Source organism: Manis javanica, chromosome 9 (assembly GCF_040802235.1).
Source record: "Manis javanica isolate MJ-LG chromosome 9, MJ_LKY, whole genome shotgun sequence".
Taxonomy (NCBI): Eukaryota; Metazoa; Chordata; class Mammalia; order Pholidota; family Manidae; genus Manis; species Manis javanica.
This window is the reverse complement of record NC_133164.1, coordinates 72,273,714-72,293,009: the sequence shown is the minus strand read 5'-3', so window position 1 is coordinate 72,293,009 and position 19,296 is coordinate 72,273,714. Positions and strand designations below refer to the sequence as shown.

Genomic DNA, 19,296 nt, shown 5'->3' with positions numbered 1-19,296 from the left:
ATTGTTGTTGCTATCAAGTTATGTTTGTCATATGTAGAATCTGTTTAGAACTACCTCTTTTTAAAATTGCTTTCTAATTAAAGTTTGCTTTCATAGAGTCTAAAATATCCAAATGTATTCAGAATTAAAACTTAGCTTTCTGCCAGGAAATATAATGCTGAAATTAGTCAATTTCTATGTAAGAAGATATTTCTTTGCATAATTTGAACAGAAATTTATACAGTCTGATAGCATGGGATCAAGAATTATCATTGGTCATTGCTAGAGTTACTTTTTATCAGCTTTCTAAGTTTTTTTTTTAATATGTTCTGATCCCAAAGAGATCCAGAATAATTCTTAAAAGTCAATATATTCTGTAATTTCTGGAAACATATTTCTTGAATTTCCTTAATTCTAATTTTATTGCCATCGACTTATTACTCACCCATAAGGCATTTTTGCTTAAAACTCACATTATTCTCTCTCAAAATATGAAGAGAAGCTTTTCTTGTGCATAATAATTTTGTTACATTTAAAGGCTCAGAATCATTCATGCTAAGAAAGCAGGCAAGAGAGACACTAAAGGTGGTGTCGATCTTGAAGAAGAGCAGCACGTGTCGGCCACCCCCACAGCAGAATGCAAGCGAAGAAGGAAGGGCGGGGACAGTGATGCTGACGGCGACGAGGAGGAGGAGGAGGAAGACAAGGAAGACAAAAAAGGAAAGAAAATCGATGTCTGTGAAGGTGAAGTAATCAAGTTTGGGTGGATTTGGGTTTTAAGTCCATTTTGAACGCTTACTTGCCTCCGTTTCTTCATCTGAAAACTGAATATTTATAACAATCACCTCATAAAATTTTTTGTGATGGTTTAATAATTGCCCACACGTAGGATGGACTTACACTGAATAAACAAAGTCAACTTTTTCTTTGTATAGAACATATTGAGAGTTCTTCAAAGAACCATGCAGATTCTTAATTTCATATATCCTCTTTCATTCTGGTAAAATACTAGCTTATATGTGTACAATACTTCCTGCCTTGAAAGTATTGTCACATTTAGTGAAAGTGATGTATTTCTCAAGCATCACTTTATTATGTGCCTAGCTCTGGGCACTTTTGATTAAAGATGAGTAAGGTATTGAAAGTCCTCTCTCAACTTGCAGTCTCATTGAGGAAGATTTGCCATAAGAAAATGTAATGTACTACATGTTAACTGCTTTGCTGGTGGTATTTACTCTGTGCTAGGCAGGCAGAAAGGAAGGGCATTGAACCTTTATGAGAAATTGGTCCTCATGAAGGCTTTCTGGGCCCATTGGCTGAGGCTAAAAGGTGGGCTGAATGTTAACCTGGGGAAGAACCGGTAGAAAAGTGCTCAGGCAGAAAGAACAGCATAAACGGACGTAGAAATCTGAGAGCACGATGCGCTTTAAGTGACTGACAAGTGCCTCATTGTTATTAGAGAGCCTCCTAGCAACAACTATGAACTGGTATTTATACTTTTTTGGTAAGAGGAAACCATTGCTTCCTCTTTGTAAGTAACAGAATGACAGAGTCACACTTGGGTTTTTTTAGTGGCTCACTATGGCAGCTCCATGGAAAATAGAAATAGATTTGGGGTAGGGCAAGATCAGATGTGGAAAGATCAGTCAGGAGATGTTGCAAGAGTTTAGTGAGTTGTAGGGTCCAAAATGAGCCTGACGGTAGTTGGGAAGAAGGAGGAAAAGATTTCAGTAAATACATAGGAAGAAGAATGAGTAGTATTTGAACTGGTAGGTTGATGGAAGGGTAGGATTGATTCCCAACCATCTGGTTTGCATTCTTGCCATGAACTGAGTTAGAGAAATCAGGAGGAACAGAGTAAATAGATGATAGAGGAGGAGGGGAGTGCAGAACAGATAACGGGAGACAAGAAATAATGGTCGGTTTATTTTGGACATGTGAAGTTTGAGGTGCCTATGCAGCAGTTCTGCAGTAAGTTGGATATAAGAATATGAAGCCTAAAGATGAGTTCAGTCATGAAAATATAGATCTGAAAGTTATTCACACAGACAATAGTTTAAAATCATGAGGTGGGTGATTTTCGTACAGTTGGATTGGTTTAGGGAACAGAGTAGCAGACTGAAGTTGGAACCTCGGGGGATGTCAGTATTTAAGAAGACCCCATAGGGCTCCTTGTTGAAGAAGGAGCAGTTGTAGAGGTAGGAGATGTCTGTAATGGGTCAAGGATCTCTGAGGCCATCTCCAGAGTCAGTGACTCACTAGGAAGGCTCACACATCAGAATCAGCAGAGAGAAAAGGCATGTGAGCCACGGCCCAGAGGAAACCAGACCCACAATGTTAAGTCTTTTCCAAGTAGAGTCACACAGGATGGCCTTAAGTCCCCTAGGAATGGGTTATGACAAGTATAAAATTCCCAGGAGAAAAACAGGTGTTCAGTATGCACCCCATTGTTAGCACAGTTGGGTTCCAGTGAGCCAATCTTATCAGCGTGGGAGGAAACCGTCTGAAAGACAAGTTCCCAGACACCAGCCAGGAACCAGCCTTGTACGCCGGCCTTTCAAAGGAGAGCAGTCAGATCTGCAATCTCAACTCTTTTCTACACATGTAGTAGTAGCAAAAATCAAGAACACTGAACATTTCAAAAAGGAGGGAGTGATAAACAATGTTAATTCAGCAGGAGTCTAGTGTCTGTTGGATTGGGCAAGGCAGAGGTCACTGGGGACCAGAGGCAGCACAGTTGTTAGATGGGTCCGAGCAGGAGCTGGGTGGTGATGGATCAAGAGCAATAGAAGGTGAGGTGATGATGACTTCTGTAAGCATTGTGCCTCAGAGGAAAAGTTGGTTCCTAAAGGGGGACAGATACCAAGGATTACTCAGATGTGAAAGGCTAAATTTGATTTCGGGTTGAAGGGAAAGAGTCAGTAAGAGAGGGGGTTGAAGAGATAAAGAAAATAATGGGCCATGGTAGATAAACACTACTAAAATTTATTACTGATTATTTAAACATCATTAATGTTTCTTAAACCACATGTATCATTTAAAGTGACTTTTTTATGAGTACTGAATTACAGAGTTAGATTATAGGGTTTCATTGATCAAAATCCTGGCAAATGTATATGTTATTAATGTGAGAAAACAGTTTAAAAACTTCTTAAGATAATTATTTTAGGACCTAACAAGTCAAAATGACATTTATTTTAAGTGATTTTAGAGTTATTTGTTATGATGAAGAACTGGTAGCCACTTATCAATTGCCTAAAAAATGTTAACTATTTAATGAGCCCAATGATAAGATAGATACATTATTCCTCAAAAAGCAGGTTTAGATTCTTGATTAAAGTTTAGAGACAGTGCCAGGAATTAAAACTCCCTAGAAGATTAATTTCAGGGATTCTTTCTGTTGAGACCCATGTGCTGGCTTTCAGTTAGAAGGTCCTGCCCTTGACTAAGTCATCCCCCTTTGTCTCAAAGATGATTCCCTCTTCTCCACACTCCTCATTCCTTCAGCACATGGAGTCTGTATACCTAAACCTTAGAATTGTGTTGAAACCTATGTAGGCTTTAACTTCACAAGTTGGCCTGGTAACGGGTTATGTGGATGATTGAACTTTGACACATAGGGACATACAATGGCCTCTCTTTGGGTTGGGAAATCATGGAGAACCACAGCAGGGACAGGTTCTTTGTGCCTAGTCTCCTTGCTTTTCTCTCTGACCTGTCAAGTTCTACACATGTCTTAAAATTATAAGGACTATTAGCCAAAACGCCTTTGCTTTAAACAAACCTTAGTAGACACTTTACTTCCTTTTCAGCTTAGGGAGAGTCTTAGAAACAGCAGTAAGTTTATTTGACTGATACACAGTTACTTTGATGTCTTTTGTAAGTATTTTTTATTACTGTTGCTTGAATTGTATTTTTGTATAAGCGTATTATCAAACATTTGCCCTGCGAGTCAAAAGGTCACTTTAGAATCATACAGACATGTAATTATGTAATTATCTATTTGAGGGTCATTGGGCCTGTTCTCTTTTAAGGTTTCTTTCCTGAAGTAGAAATTGTGTTACTGTTAGCACAAGTAATATGCCTAAATGCCTCTGTAACTTGCTCCCCTGAATTGGATGCGAAGTAGATAAATGATAGATAATACTAAAGCTCATGAGGCTTTCTTTTCATTTCCTTTTGTTGGGGAGATAACTATACTCATCCAGAAATATCTGGTCATGAGTGGTTGGTGTCAGTGTGGCTTTTTAAAAATGCTTCTAGAAAGTGAGCACCAGAAACAAATTTTATTTTTTTAAACCTAAGAGGTACCTGCATTTTCTAGGTACAATTTTCAGAAAGAGGGAAAGTAACCAGTTTGCATACTGTGTGCCTGGACGTTTGCTGGTTACTTTCACATCTGTTCTTCTCAGCCCTCACAAATGCCCCCATGTTACAGGAAATGTTCTTATCAATTTACAGATAAGGAAATAGTCTTAGATGAGTTACGTAGTTTGCCCATAGGAAGTAAGTAGCGTGGCTAAGATACAAAGAAAATACATGTACCTTTTACTTCATGCTTTCCCTCTAAAACATATAATTTCGTGGTTGTTTTTCTCTATTCGTTTTCTAGAATGAAAGATTTCATGTAATCACTAGTAAAATACCACTTTGGAAATTAGTAGTATATATTGGAGGTATTAATTTTCTTCTAACAGCTCAATGTGTTCAAAATATAACATCTTCTTTGCCCTAAAAATGACTCCTTCAGTGAATGGTACCAGTATTTTAGAACTATTGCCGTATTATCTTTGTAAGCATAGTTCTCATGTTTAACCTCCCTCAAAAGATCATGTTATTGACCATGGTCAAGCATTTATAGCTCTAGATCGTTTAACCCTGAACTCATCCTTGCCTCATCTCCTGTTTTACCTCTTCTTGTACCTTTCATGTCAAGATACATCAGACTCTTTCTGGAATGCCCTGCCCTCTTTCCTCTGATCCATCGAATCCGAACCACTCTTTGGTAGCTAATTAAGACACAACTTGTTCCATGTAGCCTCTCTTTGTAAGGATTCCCACTAAAAGTAATCTCACCTTCTCCTGAACTCCATGACTCTTAAACTCTACCTCTTTTGGGGTCCCTATGGCTTCCTCTGTGTAGTGGTTTTTATTTTCTTAGTGTGATGTGCATGTGTCTCCCTACCAGATGATTAATTTACAAAGAACCAAGAGATGAGGCTATCCTAGTGCTTTGCATATAGGAGGCCTTCATCAAATATTCACTGATTGATTGAATAAATCTTAAAACCAGCAAATCATACTGTAGTTTTTCGTGTATAGGATGAAGGTGACCAAGCAGCAAGTCTTGAAGAGCTAGAAAAACAGACTGAAAAGCTGAGTAAAGTAAGCACTTTACAGATTACAGCTTACATCATTTTTGCAATGTTTTAAAAATCCACGTTGTATGGGATTCCTTTTTTCTGACTGCTAAATAAAAGCAAGCTTCTTGTAAGTAATTATAATGGGGAGCTCCAGAAACATTCTCACAACTGAACCATAAAAGTTTCTTGCCAATGTTAAAGGCCTGCCTCTTAAGACATGGTGCTAACTTAATCAATAGCTATATTCTTTAGCTCTTTATTTAAATACAATATATCAATAAATGCTTGGTTTTATTTCTTGGAATTCATTACTTTTTAAATTCAGTCAGATTTCATGGTAATAGTTTCAGCATCCTGAGTTTTATTTTTCTTTAGTGTATTTGTAGGTTTTATTTGCACTGGAAACTGTACATATATGTACTTCTCCTGTAAAATGGAATTTCAGTAGCATTAGTGAAGTATTTCAGCAGTAGTATTATGAGATATCTGTATTTTATGTCATTATTAGATTCATCACACAGTTATTCCAAAATTCAGTCATATGCTGCCTAAGTTTTGCAACATGTCTGGTATGACCCTGAGCTCCTCAAGGAAGAGCATCAAGTGAACTGGTGACAACACAGGTGAGGTCCCAGGGGTGCCCAGGTGTGGGGATGCTCACACCGGGGGTGGCTTGCACAGCATGGGCAGGGGTGTTGCTAGCAGATCAAGCAGAAATTTCGAGTGAATGTTAAATGGGAAAAGCCATGAATTCAGGCACTGCTACTGATAGGGTCACAATTTCCCATCAAGTTCCTGAAAACTGAAGAGAATTAGCCTCCAAGGCTGTTGGATGGTGGGGGCCTGGCACCTGACGCCAACTCATCTTGAGGAGAAGGAGAGTGAGGCCAAACGAGCACAAGGGAGGGCTGAGCACCTCTCAGCCTGGACTCAAGTGATGGTTGAGAATGTGCTGCAAGCCCGTAGCCGCCAAGCCATCGTGCAGCAGAGGCTGGGGTCTCATGCGGCCCTGCCAGCAGCGTGGTGGAAGGCACACACTGGGCTGAGCCCAGCCCGTCTCTTGGCCCCAGAGCACTGACATGCTGGGAAAGGCCAAGGTGCCAGAATCTGGGCTGCCCACCAGAACCGCTGTGCCGGGTTGGCAGCAGGCCACTGGGCGCTGCACTTCCTGGTGGCTGTCCTGCTCCCACTGCCACAAGGATCGGGACCCTTCATGAAAGGGGCTCACGGAGCAAAGCAGGGTCCAGGAGGAGACAGGTGTGCAGAGGGCAGGAGCTGCCAGGCTCCCCATAAAACTGGTGGCAGAGCTGGGACCAGAGAGGGTAGAGGGTAGGCCACACTGCCAGGGTACCCAGGGACTCACAGGAGTTCAGCAGTTAGACACAGGAGAGCAAAGCGTGGATACCAACAGAAGGTGGGATGCTGGAGTCCAAGGGGCCTTTCTAAGAGTGAATGGAAGGTAGGTGGGGAGTTCTGGAGAGCCAGCGTTGGCAGACCCCCTGAGACCTACCCAGGTGCAGCCGGCTGGGGAGGAAACTGCCATGGAGTCCCAAGGGGTGCGCTTCCTGCCTGGAAGGTCCCACGTGGCAAGCACGGGTGGGAAGGACCAGCGCATCCGTCCTCCGACATCCCACACGTGGGACATGAGAGCACCCTAGATGCCTGAGAGAAAAAGAGCAGGCTTCATGGAGGCATCGAGTTGGAAGTCCGGGCTTGGCAGCAGGAGGCTGGGGTGGCTGAGAGGAGGTGCCAGGTGGGGACCACACCTCCTCCAAACAGGCAGTGGTGAATGTGCCACTTGGGAGGTGCCACTTCCTCACACAGCTCCCAGGAGGTTCCCCACCAGAGCCAGGGTGACGGCGAAGCAGCAGGCGTGGGACGAGCCCAGGCCCACCAGGAGGGTGGGAGGCTCCTGGAGACATGCGGACAGTGCCAGAGAGGAAGTTCTTTGGGAGATCTGGGGGCAAGTCAGGACTGGGTAGCCAAGTCAGGCGCCCTGGCTGTGCAGGCCCGCGAGGGTCACAAGCCCACCTGGCTCGGCTGAGAAGAGGCTGCGGGAACCCAGACACTGGGGTGTGAGCAATCATGACACAGCTCAGTGGCCAAGGGAGTGGATGCCAGCAGATGTCAGAAAACGTCTGAATCATGGGGAGACTAAGAGCAGCCGTCACATAAGCTGCTGGGCACCAGGGAGCACCAACCAGGGCCAGAGACGCTGGGGGGAGCAGGAAGGGGGACACAGGCCTGGCCGGCCACGGGCTTCTGGCTCTGCAGTCCTGCCCATTAGAACTCAGGCATTGGCTGAGCCCCCTGGCCGATAGCTTGTGGCTTGTGGATGCAGGATAGCTCCTGCCGCCCCTTCATTTCCCGCCTTTCTGTCTGTGTGTGCCCTGGGTGCCTTAGGGGCTCTCCTCAACTCCCGTTTAGGGGCTACTGTCTGTCACAGTCGACACTTTGGGCTAACTCTACATCCTCCCTTCTCTCCAGCCCTAGCACATGGAGGGTCCCACGTGGTGAGCACAGGGGTGGGAACACTAACTCTACCGTAACCTACCCGTACCCATACCTTAAACCCTAACCCATACCCTAACCCCTAATCTTAACCCCTAACCTGTACCTGTACCCTGACCTCTAACCTGTACCCTAACTTTAACCCGATCCCTAACCCTAACCCATACCCCAACCCATATCCTAACCTTATCCCTAACCCATTCCCATACCCTAATCCTAACCTGTTCCTGTACCCTTACCCGTTCCCATATCCTAACCCTAACCCATTCCCGTATCCTAACCCTAACCCTAACCTGTTCTTGTACCCTATCCCTAGTTCTCACTCCTTCTCTTCCTATAGCCTGGTTTCAAACAAACCCCCTATAACAAACCCTACACTTCACTGTGTTCTAATCCTCCATCTCTTAAATGTTAGGCATTATTTTAGTCCTAAATATCTAAATTATGAAATCCCAAAGCTCTGAACCCTTAAATTCCAAATGTAAGCATCGGTATTAACTAAGTGAAGTTACAGGAAAAAAGAATATTATGCGAACGTGTTTTCTTTATAAACATTAGCAATGAATAATCACAAAAGGAATTTTTTAATTCTCTACTAAATGTCAACATTACTAAAATACTTGGGAACAGACTACAGACTTAATTAAAGTACAAGTATTATACATTGAAAATTAAAAAACATTGATAATAGGAAAAATGAAGAAAAGCTAAATAAATGTAAGGTCCTGCCATGGTGATGGCAGACTTAATATCTCTAAGATGGCAATGGCACAAATGCAACCTATAGCCTCAACGTGGTTCCTGTGAAAATTCCCAAAGCCTTTTGGGAAGAAATGCACCCGCTGATCCTGTCACATATGAAATTGCAAGGGACCCAAATGAGCCCTTGAAAAGAATCTTGAAAAAGAAAATCAGAGCTGGAGGCACAGGCTTCCCAAAATCAAATCTTAGTACAAACTTAACATTAAATGAAACACTGTGACACTGTCAGAAAGATACGCAGTTGACCCTTGGTCCATAGGCATGTGAACTCCATAGGTCCACTTAAATCATTTTTCCCCCCACAAATATATTGGAAAAATGTTAAGTCAACAATTTGAAACATTGCCTTTTCTATAGCTTACTTTCCTGTGAGAATACAGCGCATAATATGTATAACATACAAAATATTGTTAATCGAGTGTTTATATTATTGGTAAGGCTTCCAGTCAAAATAGGCGATCAGTTTTAGGATAACAAAGTTTTGGTGGAGTCAGATGTTTTATGTATATTGGGACTCTGCAGGTTGTCAGCACCACTAACCCCCATGTTGTTCAAGGGTTGACTGTATATATAGATCAACGTATCTGAATGGAAAGCCCAGAAATGGCCCTAACCACCAATGGCTAGTTGATTTCTGACAAGGGTGGACAACATTAAGTTATGGAGAAAAAGTGTCTTTCCAGTAAATGATGTTTGGCAACCAGTTGTCCACATACAGAAGAATGAAAATGAACCCTAACTCATATCACATACAAATATTAACTCAAAATACGTAAGAGCTTACGTGTAATAGGTAAAACATGGGGATAAATGTTCATGACCTTGGATTTAGCTATGGTTTCTCACATCTGAAACCAAAGTACAAGCAACAAGAGAAAGAATAAATTAATTTCCTTCAAATTAAAATCTTTTCTGCATCAAAAGATACCAACCAAGAAGTGAAAAGACAGTCACAGAATAGAAAATATCTGCACATTGTACATCTGACAAGAGCCTCTTATCCAGAATGCACCACGAACTTGTATACTGCAAGAAGACAACATCCCAATTTCTTAAGTGGGTGAGAGACTCCAAGACATACAAACGCACAACAAGCACATGGAAAGGTGTCACACAGAATTCCCTGCACACACATGGGAATGGCTGAAAATCAGGAAAACTGAAAATCACATGTTGCCAAGGATGCAGAGGAATTGGAGCCCCTAACCTTTGATTGTGGAAATGTAAAACATGCAGCCTGTGTACAACAGCTTGGTGTTTCCTCATAAAGATAAAATACAATTACTGAATTGTGGTTATACACCCACTCCTAGATAATACCACAAAGAAATGACAATGATGTTGAAACAGAAACTGGCCCACGAGTTCTTGGCAGCATTGTTCACCACAGCAAAAAGTCAGGAACAACTTGAGTGCCCATCAAGGGGTGAATGGATGGATAAAACCTGGTTGATCCATAAACTGCATTTTTCTGCCATATAAAGAAACAAAGGAAAATGGTCCACAGCCTCATTTGAAACAGTGTAGGAAGGGGGGAGGGCGTCTCCAGAAACTTGAACATACAGTTAATGTATGAGCAGCAATTCCGCTTCAGGGTCTCTGCCCAAACCACACGAAAGCAGGGACTTAGATATTTGGACACCCATGTTCACAATTGCATGACTCACAATGGTTAAAAGGTGGAGAGGACCCACGTGTCCACAGACAAATGGATGAACAAAGTGTGGTCTCCACACAGTGGAGTGAACAAGGGAGTCCTGGCACCTGCTGCATGGATGGACCTTAAAGCCATTTTGCTCAGTGAAATGCACCAGTCACAGAAGGATGAATATTATGTGATCCCACTTATGTGAGATCTGGCAGAGCCCAACTGAGCTCAAGTCTCTGGAACAGTTCCAGAGAAAGGAAATGGGATCAGAATGGAAAGACATTTGCACACAGCTGGGGTAGGTGGGAACAGCTGTGCAGGCTCTGTGCACTGGATTATCATGTGGAGACCCTAATGCTTCTCTTATTTAGGGTCAGGTGGTGGCTCCCTGGAAACTTGTCCCTATTTGGGGTAGAGGCCAAGAGCATTTTGTGTGAAGTGGTGGGTGCGGTAAAGTGGGATTCTGGAGAATTCAGTGTAAAGACTGTACTGACACTGAAAGTTTTCTAGATGCTTGAAATTGCTGTAAAGTAAATTACTTTGCAAAACAGCCATGTCAGTCCTGCACCAGAAGAGCAGAGCAGGCATTACACCCGGTCACAGAGGCCAAGCCCTCCCCATTCAGTTCACCCGAAGTGGAGCGCTACTCAGCCTGCAGGGGTCACTACAAGGCCCATGGTAAAATTCCCTTGCAGACACTGGGCTTGGTTGTTGGGACGACCTGGAGTGGAACAGTGGGATTTTTAAATTCCAATTTCCACACCGCTCCACCAAAAACCTGTTACAGCTAAAAATAAAATCAAGAATCTTGCAGGATACAAAATCAATATACAGAAGTTGTTTGCTTCTGTTCACCAATAACCAACCACCAGAAAGAGAGATTAAGAAAACAATGCCCTTTACAACTGCATCATAAAGAATAAAGTACTTAAGGACAAGCCTAACCAATGATGCGGGAGGCTTGAGTCCTGAGCTCTGAACACTGAGGACACTGCAGACCTAGACAGGAGAGTTAGGTTATTACAAGTCCCCTCCACCCACAGCAACCTGCAGACTCCGTGGGAACCCCCACCGAAACTCCACCGCACTTCACACAGAAGCAAACACCCAACAGGCTGAATGGAACCGCATGGGACCCCATCCCCGCAGCCGTCCTGAGAAAGCAGAGCCCGGGCATCATGCCCTGACGTCCCACTTCACTGTGGACCTGTAGCAACCAAGACCCTGTGAGGCGCCAAGTAGAAGTGGGTGTGGAAACAGGACACCAGGTGCCCTTCATCCCCCAACCTGATCGGCTGAAGAATCGGCTCAACGAGGCCCCAGGCGCAGGCCGTGGGTGGGGGCCGCCCTCAGGGAGCTGGGCTGTGTGCCATGCTGTGCCCGGGGAGCCTCCCAGGCGGACCCCACCTCGGGGACCCTTCCCAGGAAACTGCCCCATGTGCAGGGCACACAGCAAGGGCTGCAGCCCGGGTAAGCGGGTCGCTTAAGCAGCCAAGTCCCCTCCGTCCCCTTTCCCATCTCAGAGCCTTGTTAGGAAGGACGCCTGCAGTCTGGAGGGCATCCCGCAGGTGCAGCCAATCCACCCGCTGCATGGGGCCCGAGGTGCGCAGCACGGAGACACGGGCTCCCGGGGACGCACTGGACGCTGCACATCCGCCCCAGCCCAGTCTCAGCCTGCGCCCTGAACTCGCCCTGAGTCACACCCGCCATACCCCGAACTCACCCGCACCTGCCTCAGCCCAGACTCTGCAATATGGTTCCCATCGCAGGCCTTCCTCTCCCAGGCCCTGAAGAAGAGCGCTCGGCAGGCAGTGCACGGAGAGCCTCTCCTTACCTTTCCCTACTGCAGCTCCTCAGAAAACAGAGCTGTCATTGCAGACGCGACCCGCGGTGTCACGGAGCTGCAGGGGAGCCGGAGCAATTCCAGCACCAGTCAGAGCTGGGAGAAAAGTCCTGCGACCTGACCGCGCATGCGCTCCGCTGGTTCACAAAGAGGGCAGAGGCGCCATCTGTGGGCCACAGTGAGCGGTGCAGGACCCCGCTCACAGCTCAGGGAAGGTGGTGCCCTCTTGTGGCTAAACTGATGAACCACACATCTTTGGAAATTCAAGCCGCAATGGGCACAAATTTCCTGTGTCTTCTCCACTTTGTTTGAGAGTGAAAGGAATGAAATGAAGTAGACACAGGCTTTACAACTTACACCAAAATTAACTCAAAATTCCCCATAGGCATGTTCCTTAGGAAACTAAAAATAGAAATACCATTTGACCCAGGAATTCCACTCTTAGGAATTTACCCAAAGAATATAATTTCACAGATTGAAAATGACATATGCACCCCTATATTTGTTGCAGCACTATTTACAATAGCCAAGATATAGAAGCAAGAAGCAACCTAAATATCCATCAGTAGATGAATGGATAATGAAGATGTGGTACATACACACAATGGAATACTACTCAGCCATAAGAAGAAAACAAATCCAACCACTTGCAACAACATGGATGGAGCTGGAAGATATGATGCTCAGTGAAATAAGCCAGGTGGAGAAAGACAAATACCAAATGATTCCCCTCATTTGTGGAGTACAACAGCACAGTAAAACTGAAGGACCGAAACAGAAACAGACTCACAGACTCCAAGAAGGTAATAGCGGTTAACCAAAGAGGAGGGTGGGGGAGGGCAGGTGAGGAAGGAGGGAGAAGGGGATTGAGGGGTATTATGATTGGCACACATGGTGTGGGGGATCACGGGGAAGACAGTGTAGAACAGAGAAGACAAGTAGTGACTCTGTGGCATCTTACTACACTGATGGACAGTGACTGCAATGGGTTAAGGAGGGGACTCGATAATATGGGTGAATGTAGTAACTGCAGTGTTTCTTCATGTAAAACTTTCATAAGAGTATATCAATAATACCTTAATTAAAATTTTTTCTAATAGTACACTCATTAAAAAATTCTCCATGGGCACATTTTTTATTCAAAATTATAAAATTTGTAGGTAACAGCAAAATCTACACAACTTTACTGAAGACTTTCACCACCCAACACCAAAGGCCTATCCGCAAAAGAAAAATAATCACATGGGCTTAATAGAATTATAATTTCTACTCTAAGAGACCTTGTTCAGAGAACCCAAACACAAGACACAAACTGAAAGAAAATATTTTCAAAATACATATTTGATAAAGGATTTCTACTCAAGATATACAAAAATCCATAAAACAAAAATGAGCCATAACAAATATTTTACAATTAAAAAAAGTCTCACCTTAACATCCAAGAATTACATTGCCAGTATTTAGACAACTGCTTTGAAAAACTATGCCCCAACAAAAGCCACCATGCAATTTTACACAATAGCTCTATTCATAAAGGCTAAAAACTTAAAGAAATCAGGACGTGTTTCAGTAGATGAATGCTTTGGCAAACTGGGGTACATCCGTAACATTTCACTACAACTTGTACAATGAAATGTACAGTGATTTGCCCAGTGAATTTGGTGCCTTGATCACTGGAGGTTACAGGTCTGGTGTGAGAAATGGTTTCTAACAGCTTCTTTGGGATTACGAAGGCATCAGCCTTGGGCCAGCAGAAGGCTTCATTCTTCCCTGTGCAGTTGGAGCGCCATCACCCTCCCAGTACACCACATGGATGTGTTCGCCAACCTGGAAGCTCTCCAAATTCCATATTTTGAGACACAGGTATGGTGTATTATTGGCTCCATTTTTATCCCCTCCCCTTTCTCTGGAGAATGGAGGGGTGACGCTGAAAATCCCAAACTTCTCATCATGGCTTGGGCTTTCTGCCTGTCAGACAACCAAGCAGAACCCACCCAGAACCACCTACTTAGAACAAAAGATGCCACTATTACTCAGGAAATCCCCAGGGCTTTAGGAACCCAGTGTCAGGAACGAGGCCCAGACCAATATGCATGTTTTCTATTGTACTCCCGTGTTCATAGTGGCACATCCCAGGGAGAGGGTTGGGAATTCGTTTTTCCACTATTCCCATGAGGAGGAGGATATAAAACAGAAACTAAGTTGAGTTATACAAAATATATAATGTGTGACCCCAAGATGTACGGACTGAGATTCCAACCAAAAGGCCAATGTGGCCATAGTGACAAGTATCAGCTTCCAGGGCTATGTGAGGGTCTGACAGGCAGTTTCTCTAACTGTCCATTTGCAGCTCTGGGTGGGGAGTGAAGGCCCCTCCCCCACGGTGATGGAAAGAGCCCTGTGATCAGAGGGGAAGCCTCTCTTTTTTAAAATTCCATATTAAATGATGTGAACATTAATAAAATACTAAGAATAGACTTAAGGAGCAAATCATGTACATTGAAAATAATAAAGCATTGATAATTTAAAAACTAAAAAAGAGCTAAATACATTTAAAGGGAACTCATGTTGATGGAAATACTTAAATACTGTTAAAGTGGCAATGACTCAAATACACCCTACAGAGTCAACATGATTTCTTTGAAAATTCACACAGGCTTTAATGTACCAGCTGATCCTGACACATGGAGTATCAAGGGACCCCAAAGAGGCCTTGAAAACAATCTTGAAAAAGAAAATCAAAGCTGGAGGCTCATGGCCCCCAAGATCAAATCTTAGTACAAAGTAACAGTAAATAAAACACTGTGACACTGGCATAAACATACACAGTTGGCCCTTGGACAGCAGGGGTGTGAACTGCCCAGGTCCACTTGAGTGGATTTTTTTCCACAAATATATAGAAAAAGTGTTTAAAGACTTAAGACAATTTGAAACATTTGCTTTTTTCTACCTTGCCTTACTGTTAGAATACAGCACAAAAATATATGTATAGTGTACAAAATATGCGTTAATTGAGTGTCTATATTATTGGTAAGGCTTCCAGTCAAAATAGGCAACCAGTTTTAGGATAATACTTTACTTTTGGGGGAGTCAGATGTTTCATGTGGATTCTGACTCTGTGGGATGTGAGCTACACAAACCCCCATGTAGTCCAAAGGTCAACTGCATGTATAGATCAGCAGAACTGAGAGGAAAGCCCAGAAATGACCACAACCATCTACAGTCATTTAATTTCTGACAAGGGTGGACAACATTAAATTAGGGAAAGAATGGTCTTTTCAGCAAATGGTGCTGGGCAAATGGCTGTCCCGGTGCAGAGAAATGAAACTGGACCCTTAGTACATACCACATATAAAAATTAACTCAAGGTAAAGCACTTACATATAATAGGTAATATTATAGACTCTAGAAGAAAACATGAGGAGAAACCTTCATGATGTTGGATTTAGCCATGGTTTCTCAGATATGACACCAAAGGGCAAGCAACAAAGAAAGCATAAATTAAAGTTCTCCCAAATTAAAAACTTTTCTGCATCAAAAGTCACCAACCATAATGTGAAAAACAGCCACAGGATGGAAGAAAATATCTGCACATTGTACATCTTACAAGAGCCTGTTATCCAGAAAACACCACAAACTCATACAGGGCAACAAGACAACAACCCAAATTTTAAAGTGGACAAAAGACTCCAGCTAAGACACACAAACATTCAACAAGCACGTGACCAGGCATCACACAGCATTAGTCATAATGGAAATGCAAATTAGATCACAGTGACCACCTACTGCAAGCACACGGCAATGGCCATACTCCGGAAAATTCAAAACCACATGCTGTCAAGGATGTAGAGGAATTGGAGCCCCTAACCTTTGCTTGTGGAAATGTAAAACATGCAGCCTGTGTACAACAGCTTGCCATTTCCTCATAATATATAATGCAATTACCTAATTGTGGGTTAACACCCACTCCTAGATACACACCCCAAAGAAATGAAAACGTTGTTCAAACAGAAACTGGCCCAAGAGTTCTTGGCAGCACTGCTGACCACAGCAAAAAGGCAGAAACAACCCTGATGCCCATTAAGGGGTAAACAGATGAACAAAACAGGGTTGACCCACAAACTGCATTATTCTGCCAAATACAGAAATAAAGTGGTCCAAAGCTGCTTTGAAGAGAGAGAGAGAGAGAGAGTGTGTGTGTGTGTGTGTGTAGGGCATCCCCAGAAGCTAGAGTATAGAATTAACATATGATTAGCGATTCCTGTGTGTGTGTGTGTGTGTGTGTGATCCCCAGAAGCTAGAGTATAGAATTAACATATGATTAGTGATTCCATTTCAGGGCATTTGCCCAAATGACATGAAAGCAGGGGCTTAGATATTTGCACATCCATATTCAGAGCTGGATTACTCACAACAGCCTGAAGGTATCCACAGACACATGAAAAAAATGTGGTCTCTACACAGTGGAGTAAACAAGGAGTCCTAGAACCTGCTACACAGATGGAACCTAAAGTCGTTCTGCTCAGTGAAATGCGCCCCTCAAAGAAGGACAAATATTATGTGATCCCACTTGTCCAAGGTCCCTGAGAGCCCAACTGAGGTAGAATCTCGGGAACTGTTCCAGAAAAAGGAAACTGCATCAGGATAGAAAGACGTGTGCACACAGCTGGTGCGGGTGGTGACAGCTACCGTGGGTCTGTGCATTGGATCACCATGTGGAGACCCTAATACTCCCTGGGATCATGTCCCTGTTTGGGGTAGATGCTACAGCATTTTGTGTGAAGTGGCAACTGTGGTAAAGTGAGACGCTGGGGAATTCAGTAAAATGAGAATTTGTACTGACACTGCAAGTTTTCTGTATGTTTGAAATTTCTGGAAAGTAAATTACTTTGCCAAACAACCATGAGAAAAGCAGAGCAGACATCACACTCCGTCAACAGAGGCCAAGGCCTCCCCATCCAGTTCACCTGATGGGGGCGCTACTCACCTTGCAGGGGTCCAGGGGTCACTAGAAGTCACGTGGGAGGATCCCCTGTAGCCACTGGGACTTGGGCGTTGGGACGACCTGAGGTACCAACAGTGGGATTTTAGAATTCCAATTTCCCACAGCACTCCACCAAAGACCTTTTAGAACTAAAAATAAACTTGTAAGGTACAAAAGTTGGTTGCTTGTATTCACTAATAACCATCACAGAAATTACGAAAACAATGCTCTTTACAATTGCATCATAGAGAATAAAGTGCTGTGGGTAAAACTGCAGTATTTCTAGAATCTCTCGCCTGGCCTTGGTGCATCTCTGTATCAATAGCTGTTTCCAAAGGGTGGAGAGAAGTAGTCCATCTCTATCAACAGGTAATTACAAGGGTGAGCAAGAGCATATCTGGACTGGAGAAGTTGGGTGGGACCTCCCTTCTGCAGCTGCGTTGTGCGAGACACTGGCTAGTAAGCAAGAAACAGGTTTCTCCCACTTTATTTCTCACTTTGACTGATTTCGGTTCAAAGGTATTTTGCCCCGGAATTTTCCCCCAGAGTTACAAGTACCTAAGAACAAATGTAACCAAGGAGGTGGGAGGCCTCAGCTCCAAAACAGTGGATACTGAGGACGTGGACGGGAAGGGTTAGGTTATTACAAGTCCATCCGTCCACAGCAACGTGCAGACTAGGTGCAACCCCCACCAAAATTTCGTCCACATCTCACAGAAGCAAACACCCTAGAGGTTGGACAGAACCGCACGGGACCCCTATCCCCACAGACGTCCTGGGAAAGCAGAGCCGGGACATCGCACTGGGACCTCCCACTACACTGCGGGGCTGCAGCAAACGTGACCCGTCACAGCACCCAAGCAGACGCAGGCGTGGAAACAGACACCGGGAACCCTCCGCCCCCCCAAACTTGCCCGAGGAGGCGGCTCACAAGGCCCCGGGCCCCGGCCGCGGGTGGGCGCCACCCTCAGGGAGCTGGGCTGGGTCAGCGCCACGCTGCACCCCAGGGGCCTCCCAGGCGGCCCCCACCCCGCGGACCCTTCCCAGGAACCCGCCCGGTGCACTCGGCACAGAGCAAGGCCTGCGCCTCACTTCCCAGGCCGCTTCAGCAACCAAGTCCCCTCCTCCCCGCTTCCAGTTTCAGAGCCTCGTTCAGGAAGGATGCCTGGAGCCCGGAGGGCGTCCCGCAACTGCGGCCAATCCACCTGCCGCACGGAGCCCGGGGCGTACAGCGCGGAGACACGGGCTCCCGAGGACGCGGTGGGCGGTGCACACCCGCCCTGGCGCGGACTCAGCCACGCCCCGAACTCTCCGAGCACCGCCTGCCGCGCTCGCAGCCTGAACTCACGCGCGCCCGCCACGTCTCCAAACTCCGCCAACACCCCGTTCGCGGTCGCAGGACCTTGCTCGCCCGGTCCCTTAAGAGGAGCGCTCAGCAGGCGGCGCACGGGAGCCTCTCCTCATCTTTCCTTCCTGTGGCTCCCAAGGAAACCGAGCTGTCACTGCAGACGCGGGGTCCCAGAGCGGCGCCAGGTTCTGAGAAAACATGTCACCTGGCAGCCGGAAGCTGAGGCAACGCTCGGGAACTGGATGCGCATGCGGCCCAAGGGTCCGCGAGGTGAGCAGAGGCGCCCCCTGCGGGCCTTAGTGGGCTGTGCAGGACGAGCGCTCACAGCTCAGAATAGGCGGTGTCCTCCCGCAGACAGGAAAATCAAACTGCAATGGGCTGGAATTCCCCGTGTTCTCTGAACAGTCAAGGAGCAATTCGTTGGACACCATAAGGAATCAAATTGAAGGCACTGGGGGGAGGGGTGAGCACGTCAGACACTGATGACTTGCCAAAATTCTCGGCTGCTGCTCCCTCCCAACCTGAAAAATGTGTCTTAGGCTAGCCAATCTTCCCGCTGCTGTAAATTTAAGCTCTGCCTTCCCCTACCATCTTTAAAAACTCTCTGCCTGTCTACTTTCACATGACTTCTCCAGACTGTGACAGCCAGACCGCGGAACCTCGCCTGGGGGCATTTAAATAAATTACCTGGCCCTTTGTTGCCTCTCTTTGCCTGCTTATTTCGGGTAGAATTTATCTTAACATTTGGTGCAAAAACCTGGGACTGCAGGCACAACGTGATGGCAAGTCTAGCTTGGCTTTCTGGCCTCCAGAGGCTTTAAAAGTTCAATCTGAAATTCCTTACAAAAAGTTCCAGCA

The 19,296-nt window shown here is 45.0% G+C and overlaps 1 protein-coding gene and 1 long non-coding RNA gene across 4 annotated transcripts in view; one reads left to right on the top strand and one right to left on the bottom strand.

Moving 5' to 3' along the window:
* LOC140843400 (bromodomain adjacent to zinc finger domain protein 2B-like) overlaps window positions 1-6,919 on the top strand; it is an 18,983-nt gene extending 12,064 nt beyond the window's left edge. The window contains exons 3-5 of one of the 3 annotated variants that reach the window (XR_012121125.1): window positions 518-723; window positions 5,302-5,364; window positions 5,851-6,919. Coding sequence is in view for 1 of the 3 variants with exons in the window: in XM_073212771.1 (XP_073068872.1) it covers window positions 518-723; window positions 5,302-5,306 (211 nt within the window). In the remaining 2 variants the exon portion in view is untranslated. Of the gene's footprint in view, window positions 1-517; window positions 724-5,301; window positions 5,720-5,850 lie in introns of those variants that run through there. The other 2 variants (XR_012121126.1, XM_073212771.1) reach the window with 2 other exon arrangements.
* Window positions 1-19,296, bottom strand: part of LOC140843401 (uncharacterized) — a 21,495-nt gene extending 2,199 nt beyond the window's left edge. The window contains exons 1-2 of the long non-coding RNA XR_012121127.1: window positions 18,439-19,296; window positions 17,094-17,171 (exon numbers count right to left, since the gene is read on the bottom strand). This is a non-coding gene — a long non-coding RNA (uncharacterized lncRNA). The remainder of the gene's footprint in view (window positions 1-17,093; window positions 17,172-18,438) is intronic.